This window comes from Bos mutus, chromosome 28 (assembly GCF_027580195.1).
Source record: "Bos mutus isolate GX-2022 chromosome 28, NWIPB_WYAK_1.1, whole genome shotgun sequence".
NCBI classification, from domain to species: Eukaryota; Metazoa; Chordata; class Mammalia; order Artiodactyla; family Bovidae; genus Bos; species Bos mutus.
Genome location: NC_091644.1, coordinates 12,859,617 through 12,873,161, shown reverse-complemented (window position 1 = coordinate 12,873,161; position 13,545 = coordinate 12,859,617). Strand labels below are relative to the sequence as shown.

General features: G+C 41.9%; 1 protein-coding gene across 13 annotated transcripts in view; it reads right to left on the bottom strand.

Moving 5' to 3' along the window:
- KCNMA1 (potassium calcium-activated channel subfamily M alpha 1) overlaps positions 1–13,545 on the bottom strand; it is a 780,456-nt gene that overhangs the window by 169,248 nt on the left and 597,663 nt on the right. For all 13 annotated transcript variants that reach the window (XM_070364783.1, XM_070364784.1, XM_070364782.1 and 10 more), the window contains exon 16: positions 4,774–4,842. In XM_070364783.1, the coding sequence (XP_070220884.1) occupies positions 4,774–4,842 (69 nt within the window). The remainder of the gene's footprint in view (positions 1–4,773; positions 4,843–13,545) is intronic.

Below are 13,545 nucleotides of genomic sequence, written 5' to 3'. Positions count from 1 at the left end.
AAGAGAAACGTAGTCGTAGATGTTCTTCCAAAGACCAAGCTGCAATTCTCACCAGTTGGGCCTATCAAAGGAGTGACCACACTCCTGGGGATTTGGGGCTTGACAGCAAAATGATTTGTTCCCTTTCTCCACCACTTACGCATAACAACTGGGAAACATCTAGTTATCCCTTCTTCAATCATCATAAACTTTACTTGGTTGCTATTTTTGGAGACAACCAAGGATTAGTCATTCAACTGAAACACATTTTTTTAAAGTGAACTTTTTATCCATTATGGATAAATATGACAGGTGTGTATTTCTCTCCTCCCTCCCCTCAGTTTTGATAGGTGTAGCGTACCATTCCCTGAGCAATTACAAAAATATCACTCACATGAGAAAACAGTTTGTACTTGATAACATGGCAATTATATCTGTGTCTAGCAAGCTAATGGGACTTCATGAACTAGAGCAAAAAGATAAGGACATCGAGCACTTTATTTCACACTGTGCCCAGATGAATCATGCCACTGGGGGGTGGTCTTTCTGACCACACAAGGTCACAGAGGTTGCTATTGGGTGGGACTTTGACCAGTGGTCGCCCTGCTGTTTATGGGCTATGTTCAGGAACAGCCTAAAGAAACCCCAAATCACAAATCTTATTGACTTTCTGGAACTTTTCATTTTTTCTTGGGTTTAAAATATATTCTGCTAGAGTCCCACACAACTAGACACACGCACTTTTCCTATAAAATATATGTAAGGGCACGGTGAGTATTCCATGCTTCAATATGTTTGAGCCCAATTCACTTACACAGAGACAGCATAATAAAGATTGCTCCCAGTTGGTCACACTCAAATGACCACCTCTGTGGTCTGCCAGTGACAGGGGCAAGGACTTGTTTTGCCTGAATCCATCTCAGTAATTTTAGAAATGTCATTTTAAAATCTATTTTGCACATAAGGAAAACAGTAGCCATATGCGATGGGAGAGAGAGTTCGTTTGGGAAGGACCATGATGCATATTTGGTTCTGGGAGCAAACCGTGTCACTTTCTGATACACTTCAGAACAAGTCATGCCTATATCACGACATGCCTCACCACAAGATAAAAGGGGTCAAAGGCCAAAAGTGAACAGCAGAGGTGCACCACTGTGGACCTTTGAAGATGCAAAGTGTCGCAGTAACTTCTTGCAGTTGGATCATATCAATAATACCAAACTGACAGGAAGCCACCTCTACTCAAGAAAATCACAGAAGAATCTGATTTTGGAAAGTTTCAGATAGATAGATACACACACACACACACACAACAATTACAGACAAAAACACATGGCAGTGATTACAACCACAGAACAAAACAACTCTAGAGAAGACGAACAAAGAGGCATCTCAATAGTATGTTTTCAAGAATACTGTCTTTGAGAAAACAACACTGCAAATATTAACCCAAAAAGTTGGGGGGAAAAAACATCTATTGATGAGGATTTGGTCGTGCTTCATGCAACATAAAACAGCAGCAAAACAGGGTGAGGTCACATGGTGAAAACTGAGATACTTCATATTAAGAAATATGTCCAAACACATTGGGAAGAAAGAGAAACATGAGTTCATCTCAATAAACAGTACTCATTCAGCAAATCAAATGTGATGACCTGGCAATTGAGTAGCAGCATTCTAAGTCTGTACTGAGTACTGGCCCAGGGAGAAAGTACAGTCAAATGTTATCATCAAAATTAGCATACGGAAAGAGAGTTAAGTGTAAGGGCTTGGTCTCTGTTTTGTGGATAAAAGGACACAAACTTGTCTCTACAAGCTGGAAACGGGACACAGGGCAGAGGAGGTCACTGGGAATGTGGATGTGGTATGCAGACAAACGGCACCAAAGCACATCAGGACAGGACAGAAACAGACACCGAGGGCTGGAGAGACGCGTTCTCCTTTGTCAGCTCTACTAGCGTTTGCTCCCATCGCTGGTGCCATGACTGAAAACAGGGTTGGGCCTTTGTTTTGTGTAGCTTTCCTGCAAAGAAGTTAGTGCATGATCCGAAAGAATCAACAAATCAAACAAGAAAGGCAATATGCTACTTTCAGTGTTTATGGACTCTGGTTGGAGAGAGGTTTGTATATAAAAACACATATATACACACACATATATATATATGTATATACGGGGCTAGACAAGGGAATGAGATTATATATATGTATACACATATATATAATCTCTATCTTCCTGAATTCTTGGCAAAGGGTTAGTCCTGTGGTTAGACGTGAAGACGGAGGGTGGAAGTTGGGAGGAAAGTTAACGAAGAGAGCATACCGCTTTCGGCTTCTGCAAAACGACAAGAAAAGAATTGAAAATCAAACAATTGGATAATTAGTTGATTGACACCAGAAGGAAAGAAGGAATAAAACCTTTGTTTCAAGTTATTTGAAGGATGCATGTGAAAACAAGGTTTTCTGGCAAAGCATGGGAACAGTATCATGGGGGTGAAACGGCAACAAAGGAGGCAGTTCACACAGGTCAGAGGCACGGGGCAGGGTGGAAAAAGAGGGGGGGGCGGTCCTCTGAATGTTAACACCCAGTCACTTAGGAAATGGGAGAGGAAGGCAAATGGGACATTTTTAAATGAAGAACAAAATCAAAATGAGTATCTCAGGAAGGGTCAGAAGCTCAGTTCTTTTTAACACGGACATTGTGTTTGAGTCCTGTGTTTTCTCGGAGGCATGATCCACATTCCCTCCAACACACCTTTTTCCACAAGAACCAATGTGCTTCCACACTGAGACCAAGCCATGTTTGAGGATTAAAGCTGGCAGCTATAGACAGAAAACTAAACCCAAGTCTTATTGGTTCTTTTCTCCCTCTTCTGAAAAAGGAAATTCTAAAAGCTCTCTGTATGTACAAATATGGCTTTGTTGAAAACATCTCTGATTTGTGAATTAATTGGAGCATCTATCAAATAAATGATTGTGCCTTCAGGGAGAGCACTGAGTTATTTTTCTTAGAACAGTGACTGTGGATTCACACTGAAACCATTAACAGTCTTTCTCTCTCCCTCCTTTGTGACCAAAAAGTGGCAGGTGGGAGATGGCTGGTTAAGGTACAGGGTGCAGGCTCCTGCCATGGAACTATTCCAGAATGGCTGAGAAACACTCTTCAGCGTCACCCACATGATGACATTTTTTCCCTTAGAGATGCACAGAAGTGACAGAGAGCACTAAATTATACAAAGATTTACTAACTTGGCAACATGAGAATATCATTTGCAGAAACCCAGGATACACATTTTCCCCTACACAGGTACAAGGATATATTGGCAACAACATGGAGAAGCAACAATCCCAGAAACATCCACTTTATCTGTTGAACTGCAAATAGTCAAGAGCTCTCGGGTGTTTTGCAAATAATATTCTTCACTTTGCCAGCACAGAGAAGAAAAACGTATATCTACATAAATAGTTGTCAACTGCTAAGACCATGGTCTACCATGTGGTCACCAAATCTACCATTTTGTCTTCCTTTTGGTTGATTTGGATATTCAAAATTATTTAATATGTGATCAGATTGACTTTGTGAGCAATCTGATCTGGTGGTTAAGGTAACAGAGAACATTGGATTGACTGGCTCACAATCCAGTGTTTGATTTTGTTTGTTTGTTTGCTTTGTTTGGGTCATAGAGACACGGACTACATATTTGAAAAGAAAGTGAAAGTGAAGTTGCTCAGTCATGTCTGACTCTTTGCGACCCCATGGACTATAGCCTACCGGGCTCCTCTGTCCATGGAATTTTTTAGGCAAGAATACTGGAGTGGGTTGCCAAAGTCTGGCTTTATTGAGTCATTCACTCAGAAAATGGAAACTCCTTAAATGATGATAGCAGGAACCTTCTAGTCCTGCCCTGCAGTCAGTTAATAAGGCATTTATTGGAGGATATTTCCACCATTCCCATGGACACCTACAGGTAAACTTTTTAACATGGATGTCAGTTCAAGGGCCATAAGCCTGAGCACTTCTCAGTAAGCTCTCCTTCTTCTAAAGCTATTGATAAGAATTGAGGAGCAAAACGTCATCTCTCTTTTATCTGTAATGCATCCAGTACTCCAACAAAAATTCCTTGTTAATGGCAATGCTTCCTCCTTCCAGCACAAACTCATATATTGACTGGAGTGTTATCTATTTTGACCAGACCTGGTCCCTCATCAGTCTGATTTGCACATAATTAAGTACAAAATAAATAAATAAAGAGGGCTCCTGCCTCCAAGCCCTGTTCTCTGGGCTAATTTACATGAAGCTGATATTCTGCCACCTGGATTTCAGTTGCACCGGGAGAAACACATATGGTACACAATAGGCTGCTTGTAATTTGGCTCCAAGAGAGCTGTGATCTCCCATCACGGCTCTGCCCCATGCCTGCTTTGAAGGAGGCCAGAGTCCACCTGCTTTTTGCTCACAGCAGTAAACATGGGTTTAAGGACAGGGTCTGTCCCTCGTTTTGTATTTAGAGGGTGAAAAGTGTAAGTTGGTGTGATCAGGTGGAGATCTGGATGCCTCATTCCTTTCCCCTGGAGAAACAGTCTCTCCAGTGGGGTTTGGGATGCCAGGTGTGTCTGCGATAGAAGTGGCAGGATCTAGTTAAATACACCTTGAAATGTGACTTCAAGTCAGAGAAGTATTGCATTAGGGTTCCAAACAAATAAATAACGCGTTACAAAAGAAGTGAACTGAATGTTCCCAGCCTGCATGCTCACCATCATAAACGTCAGGTGGGCGCTGGGTCACGGTGAACTTACCGGCTCTCTCGATTGGCGGACTTGTACTCAATGGCTATCATGAGAAGTTTGAGCTTCACAAAACACAGCCTGCAATGAGACAGAAAGTGCTTCCCAGTCAGTGGTTCCAAATGACCAAAGCCACACAACAAACACTGTTACGACCTTTCCATCTCCTGATGCGGTCATTAACCAAGGGACCCCTATTCAACAGTCTGTGTGCCAGAGGGAGGGGGCTAGGAGCCACGCCTCCCCATCCTCCCCATTAAACTTGATTTCTCACAAGTGATAAGGTGCTGAATGTTCAAAGTGCAAATTGCACTCAGGTCTGGATGTCTAGACATACACCCCAAGCAGGGATTTCTGCCTGGGGATTTATGCTGGGCCAGATTCATTAGTTACTCGGTTGGGTAGTAAAATGTTAACTGCAGGGGGAGGGAGGTATTTGGAGCAGCTGGACCTGTTATTTGGATTCCATTTTGGTTTTTGTACAAATGGCTCATATTGTTGTTCCGAGCAGACCCCTGTGCGCTTGGAATGATGGTAATAACCCTTAGCACGTGATGACGGCACCGCGACTCCTGGCTCCATCCAAGCTCTCTCACCGCATCTGCCGGGTGTTCCTACCTGCAGCCCAGACTGCATGGAGGCTGGCTGGCTCCTGCCTCCAGGTCTTCACTCACATGGTTCCTACGGCAGAAAGCCTCCTCTGCTCCCAACCCAATCTCCAGGCCCAAGTCAAATTGGACCTTCCAACGTAGGCCTTCCCAGACTACCATCACTCTCTGATTTTCTATCTCAGAACACCTCCAGCACCTTGTGTACAACCACATCATTTAGCCCTTAGTTGATTTTATACCGGCTGTGGTTGCCTCCTACGGTTTCATGTGTCTGAACTTTATCTCCTCAACCAGTGCAACTTCTTCAAGAGTTACAGACTTGTTTGGAATTCCTCACAGTACTATACATTGAACCTGATACAGAAAACTCAAAAAATGAATGAGTTCTGCTTACTCATGTTTGGTTCTAAGAGAACAAAAAAAAAAGTTCAGTAAAATACTTATGCATAAAGATGCTCATGGAAGTACTACAAATACACAGTAAAAAAAAACTGAAAGTAACCTAAACGTCCAATAAAAAGGCAAAGATAAAATAACATGCAGTATAGTATTAGCATTCAAAATGACTTTTAGAAGAATATTTCAAGGTAGATCGACAGATATTATTTTGTAGGTACAAAGATGTGAATAACCTGATACAGTGAAAACATATATTTATAAACTCATAGAAATAAGAGCTCACATAAACTAACAAAGAATTATATACATTCTGTATCAAAAGTTTCCTAAATGGGCATTATCACTCATGCTCTAAGGACTTTTCGACAGAAAAACATTGGTTGACTGATAGACTGAGAAACGAGTTGGTGGTTATTTGGCTTCAGTGTTGTGGGGGAGGAGGTGCTGGGTCACAGGTCAGGCTCTTGGTGTCCTCGTTTCACCCCCATAATCTCCCTAAGAGGGAGATACGACCCAGCTATTCAGACTTCCACTGGTGTTTCTGGGCTTCCCTGGTGGCTCAGATGGTAAAGAATCACCTGCAATGTGGGAGACCTGGGTTCGATCCCTGGGTTGGAAAGATCCCGTGGAGGAGGGCATGGCAGCCCACTCCAGTATTCTTGCCTGGAGAATCCCCATGGACAGAGGAATCTGGTGGGCTACAGTCCATGGGGTCTCAAAGAGTCAGACATAACTGAGTGACTAAACACACATTGATGGTTCTGTTTTACAAGTGATGAGACTAAGGCTCAGAAAGCCCGTGCAACTTGCCCTAAGTCCCCAGCTCATACCTGGCAGGATATACAACATCTTTGTCCCCAGTGAAGCCTATTTTATATCAGGGTAGATAGGCAATATACCAGTGAATAGCAGATATACCCGGGTAGATAGCAAATACACCAGTGAATACATAATACCTTTCCAGATAAGGACAAACACTGCAGAAAATAAAACACCTAAGAGGTTAAAGAGTAACGAGGGAGGTGTGTTATCTGTGATGGTCCAGGGGGAAAAATTAAAACAAGAGCACAGAGCACTGGAGCATGATGATCAGGGGCAGGCAATGAGGGCATCTGGGCAAAGCGCTTTCTAGGCAGTGGAGACAGCAAGTGCAAAGGCCCTGAGGTGGAAAGGGAGGCACAGTGTTTAAGGACCAGCATGCCAGCCAGTGAGGCTGCAGCTGAGCGAAAAGGGCAACGGTGACCAAGCAAAGTGACAGCAGAGTGCCAGTCACCAGGTCAGGGAGAAAGGTGGGAGCCAGAGCGTGAAGACTTTGCCGGCCACAGCAAGGAATCTGCAGCTTATTCCGAGTGGACTGGGAGGCTCGGGGTTGGTTCTAAAGAGAAAAGTGACATCATCAGATTTGCTGAACCTGGGGACGTGCTGCTTGCAGGTAACGTGCTGGTGAAGGCCTCAGGCTCTCTGGTGGGAACAAGGACAGCTGCTCATCCCTGCCTGGGACGTCATGGTCCCCCACACTGCTTTCAACAGTCAGATTTCAGAGGACCACTTGCATCCAGGCGCTTCTGGACTCTCCCAGTAATTTGCAGGTTTTCTGATTCCTGCCAGCAAACGCTAATGACCTGGGCTTTGTGCTGATTATGCAGGCTGCTGAAACACCAACCCACATATCCAACTACGGCTGGAAAAGTGCTCTTCTTAAGTTATGTTTGATAGAGCATCACACTAACACACACCGTTTATAGGGCTGTTACCTCTGGAGCTTAAATTGTTTAAAATATCAGATGGCTTGTGCAATATTTGTTGAAATAAATTACCAGATTAAGTAACCACTTTTTAATGTAAATAGCAACCAAGAGCCAAACTTGAGGAGAAGGCTGATCTTAACTCAGTACAGATCATGAAGAGGCTGATTTGCTGAAATCTTTCGAGCAATAGCCACTCCCATTAAGGATTCTGATGGTTCTTGGCATCAAGGACCTTAATTGCTTTAATGACCTGATTGTATTGGTGAGAAGGGAAGAAATAGTTCATAGTTAGGGTGAATCATGTCTGCCTAGCTACTACAATACCATTTTCCAACTCTATATAAAAAGAAAGCCGCTTTATAACTCAGAAAAGTCATTAAAATCTACATGGCTTTGTGCATATTCCTCACCTAGCCCAGGGCGGACCAGCAGACCTGAGTCTTCTTATGTAACTTTCAAATCCATATCTAAAATGATTCTATGCGGGCTTAGAGAGGCCTCTTTCAAGAACTCTTTGACTTAAAACAAGCCTTTGTTCGCTGGCCAAGGGGATTAAGAAGACAGGGACTAAGTGATACAAACAAAGTGATCACAGGGAGATCCTGGGTTCTGTGTGTTTGGTTCCAGGCCACCTCAACAAAGCAATATCACAATAGAGCAAGTCACATGAAATCTTGTGTTTCCCAGTGTATGAGAAAGTTATGTTTACACTATACCATGTCTATTAAGTGCACAATAATAGCATCATGTCTAAAACATAATGAACATACTGTAATTAAAAAAAAAATCCATTGCCAAAAAAACAAAACAATCACAAGAGTGACATCAAAGATCACTAATCACAGGTCACTATAACAAATATAATAATAATCAAAGTGTTTGAAATATTGTGAGGATTAGAAACGTGACACAGAGACATGAAGTGAGCAAACTACTGGAAAAATGGCTTGAATAGGCTTGGCTTGAATAGGCTTGCCACAGACCTTCAATTTGTTAAAAAAAAAAAAATGCAGGGTCTGCAAAGTGCAATAAAGACAAGCATAATAAAAAGAGGTGTGTGTGTAAATGCAAACAGTGTCACAACCATAGGTTTTGCAGACTCAGGCACTTCAAGATTGACCGGCCCTGCCCTTCTCACACGGAGGACAAGCTGAGGTTCAAAGAAGGAAAAGCAACGTGTTCAAGGTCAAGTGGTGTTTAAGAAGAAAAGCCAAACGCAGAAATCAGCAACTTGTTCAAGATTAAACAACTTTCATGGAGAAATGTCAGAAGTGGAAACCAAGTCTCAGTGCAGCGTGCAACACAGCCGCTTCTTACAAAAGCAAAGGGAGTGAAGTGGTTGCCAGAAGCACACAATGCAGACATACTCTGTTTGGTCAGTACAGGGTTTAAAAAACAATAACAACAGCAAACAAAACACTAGAATTAGATACCAACAAGTGACTTCATAGAAAAGCTAGCTTTCAGTTTTCCTTGAAAACCAGATCTGGCCATATTAGAGCTGCATTCAGGACATGTGCTCTCCAATGTGCCACAGTCCCCTTCACTCCCTAAGGTCCCAGACCTCCTCTTTCTAATTGTCTGTTGCTGTCTGTCCCCAGTAGGCATTGTTGTAGTTGTTCAGTCGCTCAGTCGTGTCTGACTCTGTGGCCCCATGAACTGCAGCATGCCAGGCTCCTCTGTCCTCCACTATCTCCCAGAATTTTCTCAAATTCATATTTATTGAGTCAGTGATGCTATCTAACCACCTTATCATCTGCTGCCCTCTTTTTTGCCTTCAATCTTTCCCAGCATCAGGGTCTTTTCCAAAAAGTTGGCTCTCTGCATCAGGTGGCCAAAGAGTTGGAGGTTCAGCTTCAGTAATAGTCCTTCCAATGAATACTTAGGGTTCATTTCCCTTAGGATTGACTGATTTGATCTCTTTGCAGTCCAAGGGACTCTCAAGAGTCTTCTTTAGCACACAATTTGGAAGTATCGATACTTTGGCATTCAGTCTTCATGATGATCGCAACTCTCATATTTGTACATGACTACTGGAAAAACCATAGCTTTGACTATATGGACCTTTGTCACAAAGTAATGTCTCTGCTTTTTAATACGCTGTCTAGGTTTGTCATAGCTTTCCTTCTAAGGGGCAAGTGTCTTTTAATTTCAAGGCTGCAGTCACTGTCCGCAGTGATTTTGGAGTTCAAGAAAATAAAATATCACTGCTTCCACTTTTCTCCCTTCTATTTGCCATGAAGTGATGGAAGTGGATGCCACGATCTTAGTTTTTTGAATGTTGAGTTTTAAGCCAACTTTTTAACTCTCTTTTTTCACCCTCATCAAGAGGATCTTTAATGCCTCTTCACTCTCTGCCATTAGAATGGTATCATCTGCATATATAAGATTGTGATATTTTTCCTGGAAATTTTGATTCCAGCTTAGGATTCATCCATCCTGGCATTTTGCATGATGTACTCTGCATAGATGTTAAATAAGCAGAGTGACAATATAGAGCCTTGTCATACTCCTTTCCCAATTTTGGACCAGTCCGTTGTTCCATGTTCAGTTCTAACTGTTGCTTCTTGACTTGCATACAGGCTTCTCAGGAGACAGGTAAGATGGTCTGATACTCCCATCTCTAAGGATTTTCCACAGTTTGTTGTGATCCACACAGCTACATGCTTAAATGTAGTCAATGAAGCAAAAGTTGATGTTTTTCTGGAACTCCCTTGCTTTCTCCATGATCCAACAAATGTTGGCAATTTGATCTCTGGTTCCACAAATCTTGAGCAATTTACAATTTACACTGGAAACAGAACTACATCTTTCCCGGTTTAAAATCACAGTTTTTTGTGAGTTCCTGCCATAGAAAACTGGCGAAAGTCAGGTACAGCCTCTCTTGGGGTCCAGGAGGAAGGGGCAAATCAAGGTAAGTGAATAGAGTGGGTGGGCTGTGGTCACACGTGTTTACTTGTCTCTCTGTCCTCAGACGGAGATTCTTCAGTGCACGACATATGCTTTGTCTCTCTGGCATTTTTCAAAGTGCAAAGAGTAAGCTTTCCGGAAATGCTGATTAAATGCATGTATGAAACAATAGGAACCAAAATCTCATGAGCTGCTGGCATGATCCACAACAGATAAAGTGGTACACTAGGAGAGTCTAGTTTAGGCAGAAAAGGATTAGGAGTCTAGAATCGTGAAACAAGATACTTTTTAACCTGTGAGTTAGAAGCAGACAGGAAAAGAAAGGTGTAGAAGGAACTAACAACAGTGATATGCTCTGGGAATCTAATGTTTGCCTTCAATCTGCTGTGACTTGAGGTAAGTACAGTTCTAAGGTATAGACTGATTTCTCCTTGGAACCACCCCGCCCCCGCCCCAGATCCTGTTACAAAAGATGTGCCTTTGGACTACTTAGAATGGATGTCCTAAAATTAAATATTTACTTGCATCATTTGACACCATTTTTTTGTAAAGCAAAATAGGTTTTGCTCATCTAATCTTCAGAGTCATTCTTATGGCTTGAGCATATACAGACCTGGGGTGGGAAGAGAAAGGAGGCTTAATGTGAGGGAAAAAACAAGAAGGAAGCCAGGAAGCTTCCTCAATGACATATACAAGATGAAATCATCCATAAGGTAGCAAGAATTTAATTCTTGTTTTCTAAAATAAAATGTCCCAATATGTTCAAGGCAGGAAGTTGCCACTGGATGCAAAAATAATTACAGGGGAATCGAAATGAATTCTTTTTTCAAGGAAAAAAAAAAGCACTACTTGTCACAAAAAGGTCTTAAACCAGCAATCTGCAATAAAACTGTTGTAATAACAAGTTAGATTGCTTTCTTGATAATTATTAAGTAGAGGTCTACCAAATTTGACAACATTATACAAAGCCTTTTTTTTTTTTTTTTAACTGCCAACATCATCTGTTAACTACAGTAGTTTCAACCCAGATGTTCCTGAACAAAGGCTCTTAAGAATTAGAGTCCAACTGTTTCCATCTACCCAGAGGGAAATAAATTGTTCTTGCTATTAAATCAGCCCCCTTGACTAGAAAGACTGCTTGCTTGTATGAATTAAGCACAGAAACCTGTTGTAGAATTGATACTTTCTAATGTGTTCAGGGAGGGTATGCAAAGATGTTGTTTGGGGCTACTGAAGATGATTCACCCAGGAGTGAAGGGGCAAGGACAGAAGAGGCAGCTTTCACTGTGCCCTCCAAACCTAGCTCCACCCTGAAGCGCCAGCCCCTCTTCAGTTGTCCAGAGGCACCCTGGGAATGTCAGACTGACACATGTAATCAGAGTGGATGAGGATGTGAACACTGAGCACTGTGAAACCAGATCTTTAGGATCTAGGGGCTAAAACAAAGAAAAAAAGAGAGATGCACATTTAGGAGCTCTGATTTAAAATGATAAGCTCTCAAAATGAAAACATCTAGTTAAAGAAGCTTTGAACCAGTGGGATTTGTGAGACTCAGTACCAGGAAAATGGAAGTGATTTAAAATGCTCATGAAAAATGTTGTTCAGATTTCCCAGTAGCTTTGAAAAAGATGGAGTGGGGAGGCTTTAGAATACCCACCTTCAAACATACCCAAACTCACAATATTTCCACTGCACACCTAAGACACTTGAATGTAAATATAATTATATTCTTTCATACGGGCAATTAACATCTGCCTAAAAATCAGTAAGTGCATTTTCAGAAAGCATCAGTAAGTACATTTTTAAAGAAAGCTTTGTTAGTATTATTCATCAGAAATATAAAACATAAACTGCGTATTTCTTATGTGCATCCAGACTCAAGTCAAGTCCAGGCATTTTCTGTTGGACTGCCTCCCTAACCTGTCCTGTAGAGAATTCTAGACTTGTCGTTGCCTCTGTAGCTTTTAAGAGTCTTAATAGATTTTATGGTCACTGGTTTATTCACATGTTGAAGGATTACTAGTCACTTTCTGAATCCCTATAGTAGAAATAATCATCAATGTTGTATTCCTGTCATTATGTGCTCAGTCCTAATTATAATACCCTCAGATAATTGAATGAATAGGGCTGGTTCTTCAAGGAAAAATATTTTTTAAAAATGAAACTTGAGCCTCTCCATAAATTCTCACAAAATGTTCATTTCTGCAGCTGGCTAAATAAATCTATCACATAATAATAGAGCCTGCTGCCTTCTTTCTGTTCCATGTTCAAATTCTGATGTCTTCCTCTAGAAATCATCTCTAATGATTTCATAGAACTCAAGTTAAACTAACTGTAGTTTTCATTGGGCAAGAGACCCAGCTTCCTCTAAAAAAAAAGTGTTAATAGCTCAGTAATCTCTGACTCTTTGCAACCCCGCCAGTCTCCTCTGACCATGGAATTCTCCAGACAGGAATACTGGGGTGGGTAGTCATTCCCTTCTCCAGGGGATCTTCCCAATCCAGGGATCGAACCCATGTTTCCCACATTGCAGGCATATCCTTTACCGTCTGAAAATCAGGGAAGTTCCAGCTTTCTCTTTGTTGTTGTTGAGTCACTCAGTCGTGTCCAACTCTGAGACCCCATGGACTGCAGGCTGCCCTGCCTTTCACCAACTCTTGGAGCTTGCTCAAACTCATGTCCATTGAGTCGGTGATGCTATCCAACCATTTCATCCTCTGTCATTCCCTTCTCCTCCTGCCTTCAATCTTTTCCAGCATCAGAGTTTTTTCCAATGAGTCGGCTCTTAGCTTCAAGTGGCCAAAACATTAGAGCATCAGATTCAGTATCAGTCCCTCCAACGAATATTCAGGATTGATTTCCTTTAGGATTGACTGGTTGGATCTATTTGCAGTCCAAGGGACTCTCAAGAGTCTTCTCCAACACCACAGTTCAAAAGCATCAATTCTTCAGTGCTCAGCTTTCTTTATGGTCCAACTCTCACATCCATACATGACTACTGGAAAAACCATAACTTTGACTACATGGACCTTTGTCAGTAAAGTAATGTCTCTGCTTTTTAATATGCTGTCTAGGTTGGTCATAACTTTCCTTCCAAGGAGCAAGCAGCTTTTAAT